General features: G+C 36.4%; 2 protein-coding genes and 1 long non-coding RNA gene across 3 annotated transcripts; 2 read left to right on the forward strand and 1 right to left on the reverse strand.

Annotated features, from left to right (window-relative positions):
- The first annotated feature begins 536 nt into the window (after positions 1 to 536).
- Positions 537 to 6,446, forward strand: LOC130737881 (uncharacterized). Its single transcript, XR_009019013.1, has 8 exons — positions 537 to 671; positions 788 to 934; positions 1,964 to 2,098; positions 2,956 to 4,044; positions 4,697 to 4,781; positions 4,861 to 4,908; positions 5,691 to 5,748; positions 6,098 to 6,446. It is a non-coding gene; the product is annotated as an uncharacterized LOC130737881 (long non-coding RNA).
- Positions 6,447 to 6,794: 348 nt separating this feature from the next.
- On the reverse strand, positions 6,795 to 7,825 carry LOC130737880 (protein DMP2-like). The gene has a single exon (XM_057589738.1). The coding sequence runs from the start codon at positions 7,657 to 7,659 to the stop codon at positions 6,997 to 6,999; it is 663 nt and encodes a 220-aa protein (XP_057445721.1). The 5' UTR covers positions 7,660 to 7,825; the 3' UTR covers positions 6,795 to 6,996.
- Positions 7,826 to 9,998: 2,173 nt separating this feature from the next.
- On the forward strand, positions 9,999 to 16,038 carry LOC130737882 (uncharacterized). The gene is made up of 2 exons (XM_057589739.1): positions 9,999 to 10,592; positions 14,357 to 16,038. Exon 2 carries the CDS (start codon positions 14,746 to 14,748, stop codon positions 15,661 to 15,663), a length of 918 nt encoding a protein of 305 aa, XP_057445722.1. The 5' UTR covers positions 9,999 to 10,592; positions 14,357 to 14,745; the 3' UTR covers positions 15,664 to 16,038.
- The last annotated feature ends 7,664 nt before the right edge of the window (positions 16,039 to 23,702 follow it).

Genomic DNA, 23,702 nt, shown 5'->3' on the forward strand with positions numbered 1-23,702 from the left:
TTGCAGGCTAATTTTTTTTTTACTACTCTTTGCTACTTTTGATACTTTTCAACCATTTTTTGGGTGTTATCTGATAGGAAGTAGGGGAAAATACAAGAGTGATACCAATCACTCTCAACCAAGAAAGAGACCCAATGTTATCTCTAGTCCCCAAACCCAAATGAATAATTAAAGATGCCTCACTCTCACCCTAACTCTTATTTATAGTCTCATTCCCTAACTAACTCCCACAGCAGCTGACTAATTATTAACCTCTAACTACTAAGAGATACGGGTACCTATCATTATCCTTATCTTCTTTTGTTAGGAGTTGTTCTGTAAAGTGACTCGTTTATGTAAGGAAGAGAATGTTTTCTTTTCAGGTCATTGTTTTCATGCTATTGAATTAATAATGTTGTCACTTGTCATGAATTTTGTGGTCTCATATATGGTTGATGGTTATATATTTTTGTCACATTTTTATTTATCACTAAGTGTTGCTATGCTACTTGATGAGGGTTCTGCGGTCTTGATTTTGTGTTTCTGTCTCTGTCAGAAGTGTGGACTTAATGTTTAACTCGTCTTCAGGGGCCAAGCTGAGAGGGAATTCAAAGTAGAAGTAGAAATAATTGGTCTTGTGCGACACAAGCACAACAAGAATTTGGGACATTAGCCTAGGATTTATACGCCTGGTAAAAATTCTCGTTATATAACCTTTCTTTTAACACTATTTTCTAAATCACTTTAAATTACACTTAGAAGTAATTAAATTTCTAAGATAACACATAAATGATTTTTCAACCCGCAGAGTCTCTATGCTACACGCACTGTCTCTCTTTCTCGTGTTCGCTCTCTCTCTGAAGGGTTCTCGATCTCTCTGGTTCTTCTCGATCTGGATCGCCTTCTCTCTCGTTCTTCTCATTCTGGTTCGCATTCTTGATTTGGTTTAAAAAAGGTGAGTTCTCATCCTAGTTCTCGATCATTTTCTTTTTCTTTTTGGATTTCATTATATGTTATTTTGTTGATTTTGGACATTTGGTGTTTGGAATTGTCTTGACAGTTCTGTGAGTTCATTTCTTTATCGGATAGATCTAAGTCTTTTTGCTCTTGTTATAGTTTCATTGCTATCAAAACAGGCTTAAGCGTACTTTTTCTTCTGGTGTTATTTAATTTCTAAAATCAAAGTATATTGATTTGGTTCATTAGGCATATTATACATCTAAACTATTTGTTAATCTGAAAGTAAGCTTAAGTAGGTGTACTTTAATTGATAATTTGTAAATGAGAAACTTGGTTGGTGTCTGGTGTTTTTTATTATATAGCCGATCATATTATTTTTGTTTATGCTGATAGTACCTCAATCTCTAGATTATGTTGCCCTTCTTCCTCAAAAGTGCTTGAATAGCTTTAAGATTAGTATGATACATTTATGCAGAACTATTAAGTATTACATACTTAATGAGTGTCCTGGGTATTGTTTAAAAGGAAAAATACATCAGTGGACATAGAAAGGCTCCTTTGTATATTATTGTCATATGCACTATTAAAAGTTATTTCCTATCCACTCTGCTGCAGTGATTAGCAAATAGCAAGTCATATTTAACTTCATTTTAATACAATATGAATGTCTTTAGGGAATTGCTATTATGAACTATTTCACAATTATTGATTTGATCCTCTAACTAAGCTTTTTTTTGCTTATGCTCAGTTCCTTTTGCACAATATGACTGACGCACATCTTTTTCTTTATTTTCAATGCTAACTAGATAAGGTAGGACTAAACTGCCAACTAGTTTTGTCATAGCATATTTTGGATCAGTTTTTATGTTTAATATTATTAATATCTTCGAGGGTGGTGAGTTGTTTCCTGTTTCATTGGAGGTCTGTTTGGTTGCATTCCCATTACACATTGTGTTTGTGTAATATTTATGAAAATATCTTACTTTTGGTACATAACAGTAACATGTTTATATTCGGATTGTAGGAGGAGGTTTGTTCCCCAAACTGTGACCCGTGACATCATATCTATTCTACTGTGATCACACGGATGCCTACTCCAACCGAGAAGTGAAAACATTATCCGGTTACCATGAAGGATGAGCTATTTAAAGATTTCATGGTAAGTACTTATACTTTTTAGCGTCATTTTATTTTTGTATGTGATTTCTGTTTATTGAGTTGGCACAGGAAATTTTATTTGGACATTTTTAGATCTCGGGTCTTGTTGGTCTGTTGAAAATGGATTTTTGCTTTGATTCATGTATTACGTTCTCTTCAGGAACGATTTACTTTTCTTGTTGATTGAAAATTTGGGTACTTGTTTATGCGCTTTAGGGACTGAAGCAATTCACTTTGGAGTGGTTTAAGTATTGAGTTGTTTGATTTTTGTAGATCTAATTTTTGGGTATTGTTAATTAACTTTTAGGGCTCTTTTCTCCTCGTTGTTAAAAAATGAGGGAACAATATTGCTTCCCTTGGCTTTGGATGGGTGTTTTAGACATGATTCATTATCATTTGGTACATGATTGCAATCATTCATTTGTGTGTGGTATTTGGGATTAATTTTGTGTGATTTGAAAATTGTGCTTTCACTTCAATTTTTCTTACTTGTGGGCACCATTGAATAGGCATATGTTAGACCTAGTGGGTGTTGTAAATTTGTGAGATATGGGGAAAATCACATTTTATTAACCTACTGTGCTTTTCTAAATGATAAATCTAATCTAATGGAGATAGTTTCTGTATTATTGTTCTGAAACTTCAAAATTTGAGGATCTTAATGTAACTTCTATACTCTGTTTCATTAATTGATCATTAGTTGCTCCAGATTTGATGTTACATTGAATTTTGCTTGTTCTCTAATGAAGTTGTGATTTTTTTACTACTGTAGTGATGATCTTAACTGATTAAGCTCTGTTTGGATGGCAATAACTGACTAAGCTTTGAATGTATTTATATTATATTATATTGATGCAGGATAGATATAGATTTGCATTAGATTATGATCGTAACATGGCAAGGATGGTGTGGGACAGAACTTGCATGGATCGCTATCCTGATTTTTTGAAAAATGCAAAAAAATTGGCCTTAAAACAGGTAACTGAATAAACTTGGCTGACACTTAGGGTCGTGGTCCTAAAGGAATGTAAACAGAAATATGGGATGGTTTGGTCGACATTTGGTTGAAGCCGGAGTGGATGAAGAAGTTTGATTCGTGCCGGACTAATAAGGCAATCTTACCGAATGCATTGCTGCACACTTGAATTAACTATTTATGTTCTTGTTTCTTGTAATATAGATTTGCTTTGAGCAAACTTAGATTGACCGCACTTTTGATTTTTTTTTCTATAGACTTGTGATAGGATTAGGGGAAAGCCTATTGTAACAAAGGTATATCAGAGAAGGCAGAATAAGTAAGTCTAGGGACTAAAGTAGAATAATAAAGTCTCTAAGGACTAGTTGTATTTTCAGGAAGTCTTAGCTATAAATAGCTAAGCTGTTATGTTAGGAGTTAGTTTTTGGTTAGTTGGGAATTTGTAACTGAATACTGGTATTCAGTTAGACTGTGAGAGAAATTGGTTTCTCTCTCCCTCTGTATCGTTCTCTTTCTTCCATTCTATGCAATTCATCTCAGTTTTCATGGAGATTCTCTCCATTGTTCTGTGATTTTCTTCCTAATTCAGTAGTATAGGATTACCAGTTCTAACAACTTGCTTTGAGCACACTTGGATTGGGTACTTATCTTTTAATGTTATTTTAAACAGTATGTGGTTATTAGTTAGTAAAACATGCAAAATCATTTGTAGTTTTGTATATGTACTTTTGATCATTTTGTAGGATAAATAAAAATATAAAAGTAATATTAATTGTAGTTATTTATATAATATATAAATGAATTACAAATGTTTTTTTTTTTAGAACAAATAGGTTTTATTAATAATAAAGATAAATCATAAGAACAATCCTCTCATGTAGATTGGATGACAGAAAATATGATCAAGAAAATACAATCATCCCCCGCCCAGGCAGACAAAGCAAAAACCTTGCCAACCAATGCATATTTTGGTGAGTAAGATAGCTTCAGCAGAGCCTCATTAAAACCCCCAAAGGAAAAACCCAGTGGGAAATTAACATGAAAAATACTATTATAAAAAGTTGTATAATATAAGCCGTAAATTGGTACAAAAAATTGACTGTTAAAATAGTTAATAGCCAAAAATTAGTTGCAAAATTGCTATCAAAGGTTAACATATCCTACCAATTAGTTAAGACATAGCATCAATCTTGTTAGAATGCTAGGGAAGTAAAAAAAATTGCAATATTTTTCTACAGTTTAGTCTTTTTGTAGCTAGGAAGTTTTTAAATTTTGCTGGTAATTTGTGGGCAAAAAGTTTGGAAACCAATCAGCCACTCAAATCATGCTACCAACTTTTTAAAGGAAAAATTGCAGTTTTTTGGTAGCCAAACATGTTTTGCTAGGAGTTTGCTTTAATTTTTTGGAGGCTATACTTCAAAATTCTTGTAGTGAATTGCCTGTGTTCTCACTGACCTTCCTGCATGAAATTAGACATTGGATTGGAGGCACTCACTCAGCCCTGAGAAGAATTTTATTTAGCTGATATATTGGGCTTCTTTTGGTCAAAGTGTTGTCAGGTCAGGATTTTATAATTGATCAAGATTTCTTGCTAATCTTTGTGGTGTCTATTTACTTTTACAGTAGCTACCCGCCTACCCCTGAGGGTGTGTTGAAGCTCATGAAAATTGAAGGATTAACTATATAACATTTTAAAAACCACTTACAGGTATGTACTATTTGATTTATCTTCCTATGCTTATTTCATTGCATGTTTTTTATGATAGGTATATTTCCATGAAATGCAGAAATACAGGACGACTAGATGTAGACCACTAGACCAGAGTCATTTGAAGGTACATAAGATATACAATAGTATTATTGGTCAGGAATTAGGATGAGGAGATCGTTTGCTATTTAGTAACTTTTTGAAGTATGAACTATGAGCCTTTTCCAAAAAAATTCGTAGGGTTAACAGCTTTTTGCATAAACTAGTTGTAAAATAGCTAAATGAAGCTTGTTTTAGAATCTGTTGTACATATATGACTATGTTCAATAAAAGTCTTGTATGAGTTGTATCCAATAAATTAATACTCAGAGTTTTGGTAAACTGATGAAAAATAGGCTATAGGACATTTATCTCGGAATGTGCTAGCATTTTTGTCAATCAACTAATTTCTTATTTTTATATGAATGCCAAAGAAAATTAAAGAGTTTGAAATTTTCAAATAACTACTTTCGTACCTATTAACTGTAACTTCTTTTATTTTATGAGGTTGTCTAAATTACCCAAATTTTACCTTGGGTAAAACAATGCTAGCTTAGGTAGCCTAATAATATGTTGGCATGCGTCTTACAAAATTTTAGCTCATGACACATGTCAAAATATTACTAGGCCACCTAAGACTAGAGTGACTTTACCCATCATTTACCTTGGGTGATTTAGACAACCCCTTTAATCATAGTTTAAGATTTGTATATTGGAGATACTGTGAGCTCCAACTATATGAATGTTATTGATCTGGGGTTCTTTATTTTATGCATGTAAGTAGTGTATTTCACTATCTTCCTTGAGTAACTAGAGCAAAGCTCTTTCTTTGTGTAGTCATATAATTTACAGTTTCTTTACTTTTTGCAGGAGCTACATAGTAAAAGCTAAGCCCAATTGAAGAGATGTCATCTCTAGATTTGAAGATGTAAGTCTTGAAATCATAAGCTGATGTGAATTCTATGCTTAATCACTGTGTGACTGCTGTGAGATTGAGTGTTCATTTGCTCTTTACATTAATTGCACAAACGTGTTTTTGAGTAAGAAGTAGGCTAATAGGGGACTGTTTTGATTAATCTTTTACTTTGAAGTGTGCTGATTCGAGTCTGTTTTGAGTTCTGCATTGTTAGCATACTGTTTGGTGTAGTATTGGGGTCTGTGGGAACTGTTGATTGGGGTCTGATTTTATTAGCTGCCATCTTTGTTCGTTCATTGTTTAGTATAATTAAACTCTTGCTTGTTGCTATTGACTGAGGAGTACAATTTTGCACATGAAGGTATTACACAAAGAAATGGGAATAATACATCAAGGGTCAAAGTTGCAATTAAGCCTTTTCATTCCTTATATTTTACTTGTGTATCTTGTGATTCCATACTCTAATTATTTACAAGCATAAATCTATTTGATTAATTAATTGACATGTATAATTGTTACAAGACATAACAATGAGATAATTATGGGCTAAAATCAGAGTCATTGCTTAAATGTAAAATATGGTATCAAAGTAGCTCTGCTGCCAAAACTCTGATAAAAAATGTGTGGTTCTTTTTTTTTTCTTCGATGATGTCATTGTACTAGTAGATCCAAAATTGGTAACTATCCCTGGTTCTCATTTTATTTTGTTCTGATAGGTTCGTGATGGGAAGAGATCCTCTCATGTGGAATTCTCTCAATTTTTCTACAGTGAACATTTTTGGCGGTTAAAACCGCCACAACAATGTTGTCAGGCTGCCACAAATTCTGTCAATTTTTTGCAGCAACACTTGGTGGCAGTTTAAAGCCGCAAAAAATGTCCACTGTAGAAAACTTGAGAGAAATCCACATGAGAGGATCTGGACCCGGTTCGTGATTGAACGCAATTAGCATTATGGCATGGAAGCAAATGGGTAGCTCCAATGTACTTTCACGTTCAATTGTTTTACTTTTATACTTTGCTGATTGATGAAACTAGTTCAAATAAATTTAAGACTAAATTTAGGTAGAAACAAGATAAAAATTATGAAAACTTAATGCATTCAGTTCTCATCTTGAACTTGAATTCTGGCCCAAGTTACAATTCACATGGTTTTGAGCATTATTTTGATCACTGCTAATAAACCACAATCTCTTAGTAAACAACTGACTTTATGAGTCGTTTATAATCTGCACAGTTTTGGTTTCTGTATGATGTATGTTTCAACGTCTTGAGTAAAAAGGATCTCTCTGCAGCAAGAAAGGGTATCCAATCCCTCTTCTCTTTGAAGGAAACACCACAAACAACACACTCACGACAAAACCAACCACAAGGGGAAGAGTATTGGTCACTTTTCTAGGCAATCCAGGATAGTAACATTTCACAACATCCTGGTGCAATCCTGCAAAAGCAAGAAAAGAAACCAAAGACAGTGAAACATGGAAAACATCACCCCATCTCATTCTATAATCCGACGGCACACGCGGTTTCTTCCTTCCCCCGTTAAAAGTCCATATCCCTCTCAATGTTGCGACCCCATAACACAACCTCCCGGTGGCTGTTCTGAAGCTGTCAGTTAAGGTAAAGAAGACACAAGAAACTGCTAGAATTGCAAGAAAGATGGCCATCAACCAGCGATTCAGCGTGTTGCATTCGCCATCATCGGTTAAAAGAGGCGCGAAGATGCTGAAGGCGAGGATGCTTACAGTGGGCAAGAGAACATTGAGCCTAGCAGTGCCACTTAGTATTGCATTGATCACATAGAAGTAGTATGATTCATCTATGTCATCATCATGATCTTCATCAAGATCATAATACTCATCATCCTCATTCAGTTCTTCACAGTGAACAATCAATTCTTGACTGGTTGAATTGCTCCTCTCCATGTTATAAATTTGAATTTCAGTAACTGCGAATTTCTGAAATTGTGTGTATATGCAATTGATGCGGCCGTGATTGCAATCACAATGCTGGTATAGAAACTTTTAAGACATTAACATACAATCACAATTATAGTTGTAAACCCTTATTTACAACCTTGTGGGATCTGAGTTCACAAGGAAAGAAGAAGTATGAGATAATCCTTAATTAAATTCATGTGGCATTTATAAAGCCTGTTTAATATTAAATTAAAAGAAACAAGTGATTCTCAGCATTTATGAAGTAATTCTTTCGTTTTGGTTCCTTTCTTTGTAATGAAAATTAGTGAAAGAATATATTTTTCCTTCTCCAGCAATTTTAGTGTCTGAGTTTGCTTTGTAGTTGGGGAAATGGTTTATGCTTTACCATGTTTCCAAAAGAAACCCTCTGCCTTACAAGCTTTAAAACATTGGAGGATTCTCCAGCCTTACCCATATGATATGCTTGACCTACTCTCTTGATTAAACATTGGAGATAGGTACAGTTACATTGGTGAAAAGCATATCATTTGTATTTGTATTTATGCATGTCTTTGTGTTCTGAATCAATTTGTACTCCTTTGTCAAAGAGTGTGATTCATTGTTTTGTTATGGGTAAGTAGAGCATTAGGGAGAGGGGCCTGAAACTGTGTTTTCTTTGATCTGCTTCCTAAATTTGATTCCTTTGGCTACGAATGTTAAATTAGGGAACTTATGAGCTGAGAAAAAAATGTCCAAGCCCAAGTTAAATGACAATGGTGATTGATTAATTAATTGCTTTCCCTGAGGAAAAAGGTTTTGAATGTTTTATGAGTGAGTAGGCAAAATAGAGTTGAGAACTGAATGAGAGAGAGAGAGATAATATATCATACCATACAGGATAATAGTACGTTTTTCCGGGATATTTATTGTATAAAGTAGGAAGTAGCACGCTAGGCTCCTATTTCTCCTCCCTAAAATAAAACTCCCCACTAAATTTTTGAGAGAGGTATGATTGAGAAATTATTGAATTGTGGAGATGATCACTGATCATATACACGCCTGTAAAGTACTTCAATATTTATGTCATCTCTAACGTCAGGGGTTAGACATCTAATCCAGAATCAGAGAATGAAGTTCTAAGGAGCCAGGTTGTCGTTTGTTGTCCAGATAACATGACTTCTCAAATCAAGGTAGACTACACTGAGCTTTCCCTGAGGATTATTTCATTATGTGACAATTATCTTATTTGATGATGCAGAACTTGGATAATGGAAATCATATAGAGGAAGATTGGCATGTTAGAAAGGTACTTCCAACTTACTAACATTTGTTCTTTAAGAATTTCAAGGGTAAGTAATTGATAAAGTAAGTTAATTTGGAAAAAATTATGTTTTCAGGAACCTAGACCACCTGTCTCCTTTAATAAAGATCACTGACAGTCAAGCAGTAGTCATGTTCTGATGACGCACGCACTAAGTGAGGAAGCTAGTTGCACACTAAAATTAAATGGTACCTTACAGTTTTCATATAGCTATCTCTTCTAAACAAGAAAGTTATGTCTCATGGAAGATAAGCAATTTGAGAAAAGCATACCAGCACTATCTTGTATTGTTTATAAAGCACTTCTTCATTGGAAGTGAGCTAGGTGGGGTGAGTTGTTTTGACAACTCTAGTTCTAATTGGAAGAATAGATCAATTGTTTTTTTGTGAAACCTAGATCAATTGTTAAAGATAACATTGATTATTTGTATTTGACTATTAAAGATGTTTTTTATACAAGAAAAATATTCAGAAAAATAATACCTCAAGATATGAAATAAATTTAGGCTTAATAAAGTTTTTGGTCCCTAACATTTTCCATAAATATGGCTTTCGTCCCTCGCCGGAGCAAAACGTGGTATTGGTCCCTCCGATCGTTTGGGTCAACGCCGGAGCTCCGGTATGCCCATGTGTCGCTGCCACATCAATTAATGAGCTTAGGTGGCTTTTCTTTTTCTTTTTCATTTAAATTCTAGAAAAAAAAACAGTATCAGTTTTTTTTTTTTTTTTTTACAAAAGGTAATTACAAACATTAAAAACTTTAGTTGATACTTCATAGAGAAACATATGAAGTTGAAGGGTAACCATTTTGTTTTTTTTTTACTTACTTTCATCATTCATGATGCTGGATCAGTTTCAGATGATACTTGCACTACATGGGGCCGGCCCTGGGCCTGTGCAAGCAGGCCCACAGCCCAGGGCCTCCAAAAAGAGGGGACCCAAAAAAAAATTTAAAAGGCTACGGTTTCTAAACTGTTGCCTAAAAGCTTTAGGCAACAGTTTAGAAACCGTAGCTTTTTATGAGATCTGGGTTCTACCACAGTAAGAGGGAACCGTTGCCTTTTCAGACTTCTGGCCACAGTTTTTTGACTAGGGCACCGCGCCCGTGGCCTTTTCTCCAAAAACTACTCCACTTTGCTAAATAATTTTTTTCCCACCCCATTTTGCTAAATAAATATTTTTTTTTTACATTTCAGAAAAAAAAAAACTTAAGCTTTCCCAAAAAAAAAAGTAGTTGCATTTAAGACTAGTTCTATACTTCTCTATTGAAGGTGTTCACAATTAATAAGAGAGAATTGCAGATACAAGTAACTTGATATTTGTTGGTCATATTTAAGTGCTTAATTAACATTGGAACGCGAAGGTTTCCTTGGGATCTTCTACCTAATTCACTAGATAAGTGGATATGACGTTTTGTTTATGTTAGTCACATTTTTTAAGTTGTTGATGATATTTACAATTTAAATAGATAATGTTCTTCAAAAAAATATTGTTAGGGGTCTATTTTTATTATTTGCCCAGGGCCTCCAAAATGTCGGGACCGGCCCTGCATATTACTACAATTCCCTACCAATGTCGGGTGGATCTATCACACCTTACTCACTTCAAGTCTTGTAAAGGTATGTCAGACTCAAGCATGCTGATTTCTCTCAAGGGCGTTGCAGCTGTTAATATTTAGTTAATTTTTATCATTTGACTATGTGAATCTTGCATGCCTAGATTTGGGTTTGATTGTTAGTGCACAAAATACCATTGTGACTTTTGAATGTCATTGAAGCTCAAATTTTATCTATCATAAAATGAATCAATAATCTATATGTTGAAATCTTTTTCAATTGTTTCCCTGACCTAACGGTTAGTCTGGATGACAAAAACATCATTGACGTTCTCTTCCTAAATATCAAGCTTCACGGCCTTGATATGAATGATGATTCTGTCCTATCTCTTTAATCTATAGGGTTCAATACAAAGTAATGAACTCTATCAAATCTTATTTCTTGCGAACAAATTGTGAGAAATCTGGAGAAACAACTCTTTTGATCATATCTATCCTTCCATATAGATATGATAAAAACAACTCTTGGACTACAGATATGTCCTGAATCTCTTATTGTTGAAATCTTGGTTGCTGGTTTCTGTGGCCAACTTAAAGGTTGGTGGGATAATTATCTCACTGAAGAAGAGAAGAATCAAATCTTGACTGTTGTCAAAACTGATGAAGAAGGAAACCCCATTATTGAAGATGGCAAGTTCATTTCTGATGCCGTCAATTCCTTAATCTTTACCATAGCCCAACATTTTGTTGGAGATCCTTCCCTCATCAAAGACAGATCTGGTGATCTTCTGTCTAATCTCAAGTGCAAATCTCTAGGTGATTTCAGATGGTATAAAGATACCTTCTTGACCAGAGTCTACACCCCGAGAAGATAGCCAACAAGCCTTCTGGAAAGAGAAATTCCTGGCAGGTCTTCCTAAATCTTTTGGTGACAAAGTTCGTGAAAAACTTAGAAGCCAAAATCCTGGGGGAGAAATCCCTTATCAAACTCTTAGCTATGGCCAGCTCATAGCTATCATTCCAAGAGTTGCTCTCAAAATCTGTCAAGAAGACAAGATCCAACAACAATTCACCAAGGAGAAATCTCAGAATCGCAGGGATTTGGGTACCTTCTGCGAACAGTTTGGGATTCAGGGTTGCCCTAAGAAACCTAAACCCAGAAAGCAAGATCCTCTTCCTAGACAACAGTGGAGAAGGAAATCTAGCAGAAATCATGATCATAGGAAGCCCAAACCTAGATCTAAACCCTATTCCACACAAGCTGCAAAGACCCCTCCTGAGAATAGATCCTCTCAAGGAAAAGATGTCACCTGCTACAACTGTGGCAAGCCAGGCCATATTAGTAAGTATTGCAGACTCAAAAGAAGAATCTCTGAGCTTCATCTTGAACCTGAGATTGAAGACAAGATCAATAATCTTCTCATTCAGACTTCTGATGAAGAAGAATCTGTCCCTTCGGACTCTGAGGTCTCTGAAGACCTAAATCAAATCCAGAATGATGATGATCAATCATCATCTTCTATCATTGTCTTGACCAATGAGCAAGACTTACTCTTCAGGGCCATCAATTCTATCCCTGATCCTGATGAGAAGAAAATCTACTTGGAACGTCTCAAGTTTACTCTTGAAGATAGACCTCCCAAAAGTCCTATTACTACCAATAAGTTCAATCTCAAAGATACCTTCAAGCGTCTTGAAAAATCTACTGTCAAACCTGTTACTATTCAAGACCTTCAATCTGAAGTCCATACCCTCAAAGTTGAGGTTAAAAGCCTCAAACAAATCCAAACTAGTCAGCAACTTATCCTAGAAAAACTGACTGGAGAAAATTCTGATGGAGATAGTTCTTCAAGTTCTTCAACAACTTCCAATCGTGCTCCTAACAGCAATGTTGTTGTTGGTGATTTTCTGGAAATCATTAACCATGTCATCATCCAGAAATTTTATATCAACATTAAGATCATTATAAGAGATTTTATTTTAGAAACTCCTGCACTTTTTGACACTGGTGCTGATTCCAGTTGTATTTCTGAGGGACTCATTCCCACCAGATATTTTGAAAAAACAACTGAGAAACTCAGTGCTGCTGAAGGTTGTAAACTTATAATCAAATATAAGATCCCATCGGCTATTGTCAAAAATGATAGCCTTGAAATTGAAACTTCCTTTCTTCTAGTTAGGAATCTAACCCACAAAGTCATCATTGGGACGCCTTTCATAAAAAAGCTCTTCCCTTACAATACTGATGAAAAAGGCATTACTGTCCAGCATCTTGGGCAGCCAATCACCTTTAAATTCTCCAAACCTCCCTTTGTTAAGACCCTTAACATTATATCTTACAAGGAGAAGCAAATCAATTTCCTCAAAGAAGAAATCTCTTACAAGAATATTGAGGTTCAATTACAACAACCCTCTGTCAAATCAAGGATTGAAAATATTTTAGATAACATTCAGTCCAGCATTTGTTCTGATCTACCTAATGCTTTTTGGGAAAGGAAGAGCCATATGGTTGAACTTCCTTATGAAAAAGATTTTTCTGACAAACAAATCCCTACTAAAGCTAGGCCAATCCAAATGAATGAAGAACTTCTTCATTTTTGCCAAAAAGAAATCAACGACCTTCTGCAGAAAAATCTGATTCGTAGAAGTAAGAGTCCCTGGTCCTGCGCAGCCTTCTATGTCAATAAACAGGCTGAGATAGAACGAGGAACCCCCATACTTGTTATCAACTACAAGCCTCTCAATCAAGCTCTTTGTTGGATTAGGTATCCTATCCCCAACAAAAAAGATCTCCTAGCCTGATTACATGACGCTAAGATTTTTTCAAAGTTCGACATGAAGTCTGGATTCTGGCAAATCCAATTACAGGAAAAGGATAGGTATAAAACCGCTTTTACTGTCCCCTTCGGACAATATGAGTGGAATGTCATGCCATTTGGTTTAAAGAATGCCCCTTCTGAATTTCAGAGGATCATGAATGAAATCTTCAATCCTTATTCTAAATTCACAATTGTTTATATTGATGATGTTCTGATCTTTTCTCAGTCCATTGATCAACATTTCAAACATCTCAATACTTTCATTTCCATCATCAAGAAGAATGGACTGGCTGTATCTAAAACAAAAGTCAGTTTGTTTCAAACCAAAATCAGATTCCTTGGTCATAATATCCATCAAGGAACAATTATCCCCATCAATAGAGCTATTGAGTTCGCCGACAAGTTTCCAAATCAAATCATAGACAAAACCCAATTACAAAGGTTCTTGGGATGTCTAAATTATGTTGCTGATTTCTGTCCGCAACTCAGTACTATAATCAAACCCCTTCATGATAGACTCAAGAAGGATCCCCCACCTTGGTCTGATATTCATACCAACGTGGTCAAGCAGATCAAACTGCGAATCAAAAATCTCCCTTGTCTTTATCTCCCAAATCCTCAAGCTTTTAAAATTGTTGAAACCGATGCTTCTGATATTGGTTTCGGTGGTATTTTGAAACAAAAATCTTTGACAAAGAACAAACTATAGCTTTTACTTCAAAACATTGGAACCCTGCTCAGCAGAATTATTCTACTGTTAAAAAAGAAGTTTTAGCAATTGTTTTATCTATTTCAAAATTCCAATCAGATTTAATCAATCAAAAAAGTTTTGGTCCGTGTAGACTGCAAATCTGCTAAAGATATTCTACAAAAAGATGTCAAAAATTTAGCTTCAAAACATATCTTTGCCAGATGACAAGCTATTTTAAGCGTTTTTTACTTTGAGATAGAATATATAAAAGGATCTACAAATTCTCTTCCTGATTTTCTTACTCGTGAGTATTTGCAGGGAAGATCCTAGAATGGCCTCCAAAGGCTCTTCCTCCTCATCTCGGGGAAGACGCAGGAGTACAAATAAAAACAAAGGTATTGTAATCTCTGATTCCCTAATCTTATCTGGGCCCACTGCCCATCAATCTAGACCCACTGTCCAAAAATCTGAGCCTACTGCTCAAATCCAATCTTCTCAACCAAAGCAAACTAAAGCAGATTATGCTTTACCTATCCAAACACTTCTTGCCCTCAAACAATCAGGCTTAGATGAAATACCTCAAGGCCTTACCAAACTCCCAAAAAAGACCTGGGCCAGCATTGCAGATGAAGATGATGACCACCTAACCAGAGTTCAGGTTACCTGACCAAAACAATCTCCAGATTCCAAACTCTCATTGAACCAGAATGGTGGGAATTGGCATTAAACTCTTCCCTAACCATCTTGACCCCATTCACCCAAATAAAACCCAAAGATTCTACGAGTTCATTCTTGTAGACACAAACAACATAGAAATCAAGCATTTTAGGGATAAATCTGATGACTCCCTAATTACTCATTCTACACTCCAAATTCTCCGTGTCCTTCGTCCCACTGACTTTGGACCCAATCCAAATAGCTACAAAAAATTCTCCCAAAACTTTGACCCAGTAGGTTTTAACTATTGGGACTACATTAGAGCTTGGGATAACACAATCCTAGGTTTGCAGAATAAAAATTTCAAACATTCTTGGCTCATTTATTTCAAATGGACCAACAAATACTCTTTTCCAAATTGGTTTCATTCCTGGTGGAATTTCTTTGGACCAACAATCGAAATCTTTCCCTCGGAAGTTCTTGAGGGTTACAATCATTTCCTAAAACATTGGAATAAAGAATTAAACAATTATCCTGATTGTTTAAATTTTTATACAATCTTTTCCCTCTCATGGGTATTTTCCTGGCGTTATGGTCTTAAGACTAAAACCCAACCAATTCTCTTCAAACAAGCTCTTATCAAATGGTGGAGGATTTTTGATGCTTCCAAAGCCTACAAAGAGAATGTTAATCAGTGGTTTAAGTCCAACCAGAATTGTCTCAAGCACGCCAGTCCACAATCTAACCTCTTGCTCAATCAGAAGGCCCATATCACAGCGGCCCTTGCAGGAGCTTCAACAGAAGAAGATTTGCTGAAAAATCTCCAAACAGCCCTTCAATTATTGAAAGAGCCAAAGGAGCAGGCCTCATCCTCAAAGGCCCCTCAGCAGAAAATCTCCTCACAATCCTCTTTCGGGTCAGATTTTGTCCTGGAGACTCCAGAACCAAGTGATGATGACCTCTGCTAAGTTTCGTCGTCTTGTAATCATTTGGTTTTATAATAATTCAATCTCAATTATTGTAATTCACTGTAGCAACAGTAGACTTTTTACTGTAGCAAATAGTACCCGTCAAATAGTACCGGCCACCGGAACTATTCAACCGGAACTATTTAAACAGTGTTCAATTTTTCCTTTAAATAGGCTTACTCTGAACCTTGTTAGGCAGAGTTTAGATACACCAAGATAGAGAAACACTTTGAGAGCTGAGCGACTGTAAGCTACTTCTCTCTGTTTTTCTTTCTTTCAATGTTTCAATCTGTTTCAGTTTTTGTAAAAGTTCTATAATAGTTTATGTAATTTCAATCTTATCTCCTTCAAGTTATATGGAAGGCTAAGCCTCCTTTTATTTACTTACTGCACTTTTTATTTCTCTGTTTAAGCCCCTGCAAGGTGGCGTCCTACTTCTCTTAATCCTCTTCTCTTCTCTCTACTTCTGCTTCCGAACCCCTCTTGGTATCAGAGCCTGATGGGGAAGTAGGAACATGTTAATTAAGTTAGATATAAGTTGTTTATCTGCTTTGTCCTTACATAATTAAGCACTATGGTAACGGATCTAGACTGGTAGTACGCTTTGAACTAAACTAAAATGAAAGCGTTCTTGAAAATCTTCTAGGATTATTACTATTCAGACTTATGATCATATCTGCAGCGGAGGCGTTAAGGCAGTAAGTCCCAGAGTGGCAGTAAGTCTATATTTGGGCCATACTACAGATATGATATGTTATTTCGGAATGTTTTTAATGTCCTTGTTTAGTTTCTTTTTGTGGTGGCTTAAGTCTGATCCAGATCTATACTGCTCAACTATTAAGAACAACGCAGAGCATAACTTATATTTCTAATTTATTTATCTGTTTCTATAGAACCAGGTGATGGCGATGATGCTTACGGGTAAGGAAGGTTTGACTTTTCTGATGCTTCGTTCTTTTTCTTCCAAGCTTTCTTTTAAATCTTCCCAACCCTCTTCTTCTTCCATCGATCATCATCATCGTCAATCGAATCAATTAAAATCAAAAAATGTTTTCAAAGAAGAAATTCATTTTGAAGACATCAATCTAGATCTCGATAACTGGGAAATTCCAAAAATTTCTCATACTGAGATCTATAAACCAAATGGATCTTTCTTCAAAAGATCCGATTTCATAATCAAAACTGTTGAATAGACCTACAAACTCAGAACAGATGACGAGGAAATTCACCTGCTTTCTGAAAGATCCATCAAAGATCACATCAATAGGAATTTTAACTATCTTCATATTGGTAGTGTTCAAGTAGGTCTGAAACCCATGACTAGGAAGTCTCTTGATATTGCTGTACTTCTTTGTCTTAGGGATGTTAGACATAATCGTTTCCATGATTCCCTCTTAGGCACGGTTGAAACCAGCCTGAGCAATGGACCAATCTTTTTCAATTGTTTCCCTGACCTAACGGTTAGTCTGGATGATAAGAACATCCTTGACGTTCTCTTCCTAAATATCAAGCTTCACGGCCTTGATATGAAGGATGATTCTGTCCCTATCTCGTTAATCTATAGGGTTCAATACAAGGTAATGAACTCTATCAAATCTTATTTCTTGCGAACTAATTGTGAGAAATCTGGAGAAACAACTCTTTTCCTTACAGATTATGATAAGGCCAATGTTATTGTTCCTAAAACTATCCAATGGAGCGATATCACCCTTCCAGAAAAATGGTCTTTGGAAAAGGCGACTCCTGCCCAACCTGTTGAAACCCCTGAATTTCGCGAAATCATTCAACACCAATCTGGTCAAGTTGATCTTATCTTTGATAGAAGAAATTCTTTCTTTATCCCTAGATCTGTTAGGACATCCTCAAATGATTTCCAATCAGCCATGTCCAGAAGATCCTTGTCCATGTCTAGAACTACTTCAATCAGAAGAAACCAACCCGAGTCTAGTGCTCGACCTTCACTCTCGCATGATGGATCAACAATTCATCTTGCAGGATATGTCAATTCCACCCCTGTCAAGACTACCTATGACAAGGATGAAGATCATCAATCCACTTTGTCTCCAACGTATTCTTCTCTAGAAACCTCTGGAGAAACTTCTGATTTCATTGGAGCAATCACGGCTGAATTTGTCATTGACAAAGAAGGCATCCGAAAAGATTTTTACTCTGATCGTTGGACTGAGCAAAGAGAATGGTTCTTTGCAAATTACCAAGGTAAGAGGAGAAAGAAAATCCAAGATCTATTTTATGGGTTTCTTGAACTCGTTCAACAAAATATCTTCTTCTTTGACTGGTTTCATGCGTACACCATTAAGAAGAAAATCCCTTACCCTTATCAAGTCGACGGTATTAGTTGGCAGCTTAAGGATGGCAAAGAAACTCTCTCAAACTTACCTCCTAAAACTCCTTTCTTCCTTAAAGGAGCTCAATCTGCACCTGTCTTGGCTTCTCCCTTCAAAACCAGAGAAGGAGAAGGTGATGTCACCAGCAAAGACATCAAAGACCTCATGGAGCAAGCTAATTATACCAACAAGTATCTTCAGACCCTTGGGGAATCTCAAGCGAATGATTCTGCTAAAGGAAAAGGAAAGGTCAAGATTGAACCTTCCTCTTCCTCTGCTCCTCCTGATATCCCTAAAGGATGTCAACTGGAAAAGCCTCTATTCAAGCCTTTCCAAATCAGTAGCCGTTCCAGGCACTCGGCTCAAACTCTTCGTGCCAAAAATGAATCTGATAATGAACTCCTTCAAAAGGTTGTTGAGCAACTTAAGCTTCTCAATCAAGTGGTTCCCGAATCTCCTGCTACTACCCCAGTAGCAGTCTCTGCTCCTGTTCCTCCAACAGCAGCTCCAGAACTTGTAATCCGTCGTAGTTCGGCACGCAATACCTCTGCTTCTTTGAATAATATCGAAGAAGGAGAATCTGATGTTCAATCTGTTAAGAGCAGTATTCCTGCTGTTAACCCAGTCATTCACAATTCTAAGAATCAGTGGAGGAAGGAAACCAAACTCTATTACCCTAGAGCCACTGCTCCAGATCTTCGTTTAGAAGAAAAGGATTCCTCTAATTTCAAAAGTTTTAGTGCCAACAATGTCTATGAATGGAACATTGATGGTGAAAATGAGTATGGCATCACAAAAATCCTCCAAAATATGACTATGGTTGCCACTGCTTATGAAACCTCCAACAATTGTCCTGAATCTCTTATTGTTGAAATCTTGGTTGCTGGTTTCTGTGGCCAACTTACAGGTTGGTGGGATAATTATCTCACTGAAGAAGAGAAGAATCAAATCTTGACTGTTGTCAAAACTGATGAAGAAGGAAACCCCATTATTGAAGATGGCAAGTTCATTTCTGATGCCGTCAATTCCTTAATCTTTACCATAGCCCAACATTTTGTTGGAGATCATTCCCTCATCAAAGACAGATCTGGTGATCTTCTGTCTAATCTCAAGTGCAAATCTCTAGGTGATTTCAGATGGTATAAAGATACCTTCTTGACCAGAGTCTACACCCGAGAAGATAGCCAACAAGCCTTCTGGAAAGAGAAATTCCTGGCAGGTCTTCCTAAATCTTTTGGCGACAAAGTTCGTGAAAAACTTAGAAGCCAAAATCCTGGGGGAGAAATCCCTTATCAAACTCTTAGCTATGGCCAGCTCATAGCTATCATTCAAAGAGTTGCTCTCAAAATCTGTCAAGATGACAAGATCCAACAGCAACTCACCGAGGAGAAATCTTAGAATCGCAGGGATTTGGGTACCTTCTGCGAACAGTTTGGGATTCAGGGTTGCCCTAAGAAACCTAAACCCAGAAAGCAAGATCCTCCTCCAAGACAACAGTGGAGAAGGAAATCTAGCAGAAATCATGATCATAGGAAGCCCAAACCTAGATCTAAACCCCATTCCACACAAGCTGCAAAGACCCCTCCTGAGAATAGACCCTCTCAAGGAAAAGATGTCACCTGCTACAACTGTGGCAAGCCAGGCCATATTAGTAGGTATTGCAGACTCAAAAGAAGAATCTCTGAGCTTCATCTTGAACCTGAGATTGAAGACAAGATCAATAATCTTCTCATTCAGACTTCTGATAAAGAAGAATCTGTCCCTTCGGACTCTGAGGTCTCTGAAGACCTAAATCAAATCCAGAATGATGATGATCAATCATCATCTTCTATCAATGTCTGGACCAATGACCAAGACTTACTCTTCAGGGCCATCAATTCTATCCCAGATCCTGATGAGAAGAAAATCTACTTGGAACGTCTCAAGTTTACTCTTGAAGATAGACCTCCCAAAAGTCCTATTACTACCAATAAGTTCAATCTCAAAGATACGTTCAAGCGTCTTGAAAATTCTACTGTCAAACCTGTTACTGTTCAAGACCTTCAATCTGAAGTCCATACCCTCAAAGCTGAGGTTAAAAGCCTCAAACAAATCCAAACTAGTCAGCAACTTATCCTAGAAAAACTGACTGGAGAAAATTCTGATGGAGATAGTTCTTCAAGTTCTTCAACAACTTCCAATCGTGCTCCTAACAACAATGTTGATGTTGGTGATTTTCTGGAAATCATTAACCATGTCATCATCCAGAAATTTTATATCAACATTAAGATCATTATAGGATATTTTATTTCAGAAACTCCAGCACTTTTTGACACTGGTGCTGATTCCAGTTGTATTTCTGAGGGACTCATTCCCACCAGATATTTTGAAAAAACAACTGAGAAACTCAGTGCTGCTGAAGGTTCTAAACTTATAATCAAATATAAGATCCCATCGGCTATTGTCAAAAATGATAGCCTTGAAATTGAAACTTCCTTTCTTCTAGTTAGGAATCTAACCCACAAAGTCATCATTGGGACGCCTTTCATAAAAAAGCTCTTCCCTTACAATACTGATGAAAAAGGCATCACTGTCCAGCATCTTGGGCAGCCAATCAATTTTAAATTCTCCAAACCTCCCTTTGTTAAGACCCTTAACATTATATCTTACAAGGAGAAGCAAATCAATTTCCTCAAAGAAGAAATCTCTTACAAGAATGTTGAGGTTCAATTACAACAACCCTCTGTCAAATCAAGGATTGAAAATATTTTAGAAAACATTCAGTCCAGCATTTGTTCTGATCTTCCTAATGCTTTTTGGGAAAGGAAGAGCCATATGGTTGAACTTCCTTATGAAAAAGATTTTTCAGACAAACAAATCCCTACTAAAGCTAGGCCTATCCAAATGAATGAAGAACTTCTTCATTTCTGCCAAAAAGAAATCAATGATCTTCTGCAGAAAAATTTGATTCGCAGAAGTAAGAGTCCCTGGTCCTGCGCAACCTTCTATGTCAATAAACAGGCTGAGATAGAACGAGGAATCCCCAGGCTTGTTATCAACTACAAGCCTCTCAATCAAGCTCTTTGTTGGATTAGGTATCCTATCCCCAACAAAAAAGATCTCCTAGCCAGATTACATGACGCTAAGATTTTTTCAAAGTTCGACATGAAGTCTGGATTCTGGCAAATCCAATTACAGGAAAAGGATAGGTATAAAACCGCTTTTACTGTCCCCTTCGGACAATATGAGTGGAATGTCATGCCATTTGGTCTAAAAAATGCCCCTTCTGAATTTCAGAGGATCATGAATGAAATCTTCAATCCTTATTCTAAATTCACAATTGTTTATATTGATGATGTTCTGATCTTTTCTCAATCCATTGATCAACATTTCAAACATCTCAATACATTCATTTCCATCATCAAGAAGAATGGACTGGCAGTGTCTAAAACAAAAGTCAGTTTGTTTCAAACCAAAATCAGATTCCTTGGTCACAATATCCATCAAGGAACAATTATCCCCATCAATAGAGCTATTGAGTTCGCCGACAAATTTCCAGATCAAATCATAGACAAAACCCAATTACAAAGGTTCTTGGGATGTCTCAATTATGTTGCTGATTTTTGTCTGCAACTCAGTACTATAATCAAACCCCTTCATGATAGACTCAAGAAGGATCCCCCACCTTGGTCTGATATTCATACCAACGTGGTCAAGCAGATCAAACTGCAAATAAAAAATCTCCCTTGCCTTTATCTCCCAAATCCTCAAGCTTTTAAAATTGTTGAAACTGATGCTTCTGATATTGGTTTTGGCGGTATTTTGAAACAAAAAATCTTTGACAAAGAAAAAACTATAGCTTTTACTTCAAAACATTGGAACCCTGCTCAGCAGAATTATTCTACTGTTAAAAAAGAAGTTTTAGCAATTGTTTTATCTATTTCAAAATTCTAATCTGATTTAATCAATCAAAAAATTTTGGTCCGTGTAGACTGCAAATCTGCTAAAGATATTCTACAAAAAGATGTCAAAAATTTAGCTTCAAAACATATCTTCGTCAGATGGCAAGCTATTTTAAGCGTTTTTGACTTTGAGATAGAATATATAAAAGGATCTACAAATTCTCTTCCTGATTTTCTTACTCGTGAGTATTTGCAGGGAAGATCTTAGGATGGCCTCCAGAGGCTCTTCCTCCTCATCTCGAGGAAGAGGCAGGAGTACAAATAAAAACAAAGGTATTGTAATCTCTGATTCCCTAATCTTATCTGGGCCCACTGCCCATCAATCTGGACCCACTGTCCAAAAATCTGAGCCTACTGCTCAAAACCAATCTTCTCAACCAAAGAAAACTAAAGCAGATTATGCTTTACCTATCCAAACACTTCTTGCCCTCAAACAATCAGGCTTAGAAGAAATACCTCAAGGCCTTACCAAACTCTCAAAAAAGACCTGGGCCAGCATCGCAGATGAAGATGATGACCTAGATCTCCAATCTCTCCAAACTATCATTGATAAAACCAAAAACATAGCAACTCATTACGGGAAAAAACCTGTTGTTGCTCAATCCAGTCAGCCTAACCAGAGTTCAGGTTACCTGACCAAAACAATCTCCAGATTCCAAACTCTCATTGAACCAGAATGGTGGGACAATTCCGGAGGAGTTAACCTTGCCAATAAAATTGGCATTAGACTCTTCCCTAACCATCTTGATCCGATTCACCCAAATAAAACCCAAAGATTCTACGAGTTCATCCTTGTAGACACAAACAGCGTAGAAATCAAGCATTTTAGGGATAAATCTGATAACTCCCTAATTACTCATTCTACACTCCAAATTCTCCGTGTCCTTCGTCCCACTGACTTTGGACCCAATCCAAGTAGCTACAAAAAGTTCTCCCAAAACTTTGACCCATTAGGTTTTAACTATTGGGACTACATTAGAGCTTGGGATAACACAATCCTAGGTTTGCAGAATAAAAATTTCAAACATTCTTGGCTCATTTATTTCAAATGGACCAACAAATACTCTTTTCCAAATTGGTTTCATTCCTGGTGGAATTTCTTTGGACCAACAATCGAAATCTTTCCCTCGGAAGTTCTTGAGGGTTACAATCATTTCCTAAAACATTGGAATAAAGAATTAAACAATTATCCTGATTGTTTAAATTTTTATACAATCTTTTCCCTCTCATGGGTATTTTCCTGGCGTTATGGTCTTAAGACTAAAACCCAACCAATTCTCTTCAAACAAGCTCTTATCAAATGGTGGAGGATTTTTGATGCTTCCAAAGCCTACAAAGAGAATGTTAATCAGTGGTTTAAGTCCAACCAAAATTGTCTCAAGCACGCCAGTCCACAATCTAGCCTCTTGCTCAATCAGAAGGCCCATATCACATCGGCCCTTGCAGGAGCTTCAACAGAAGAAGATTTGCTGAAAAACCTCCAAACAGCCCTTCAATTATTGAAAGAGCCGAAGGAGCAGGCCTCATCCTCAAAGGTCCCTCAGCAGAAAATCTCTTCACAATCCTCTTTCGGGTCAGATTTTGTCCTGGAAACTCCGGAACCAAGTGATGATGACCTCTGCTAAGTTTCGTCGTCTTGTAATCATTTGGTTTTGTAATAATTCAATCTCAATTATTATATTTCACTGTAGCAACAGTAGACTTTTTACAGTAGCAAATAGTACCTGTCAAATAGTACCGGCCACCGGAACTA

This window comes from Lotus japonicus, chromosome 2, assembly GCF_012489685.1.
Source record: "Lotus japonicus ecotype B-129 chromosome 2, LjGifu_v1.2".
NCBI classification, from domain to species: domain Eukaryota; kingdom Viridiplantae; phylum Streptophyta; class Magnoliopsida; order Fabales; family Fabaceae; genus Lotus; species Lotus japonicus.

Excerpts from the sequence above, each read along its gene's own strand:
- LOC130737880 (XM_057589738.1), bottom strand. The coding sequence starts at position 7,659 with ATGGAGAGGAGCAATTCAACCAGTCAAGAATTGATTGTTCACTGTGAA.
- LOC130737882 (XM_057589739.1), top strand. The coding sequence starts at position 14,746 with ATGGTGGGAATTGGCATTAAACTCTTCCCTAACCATCTTGACCCCATT.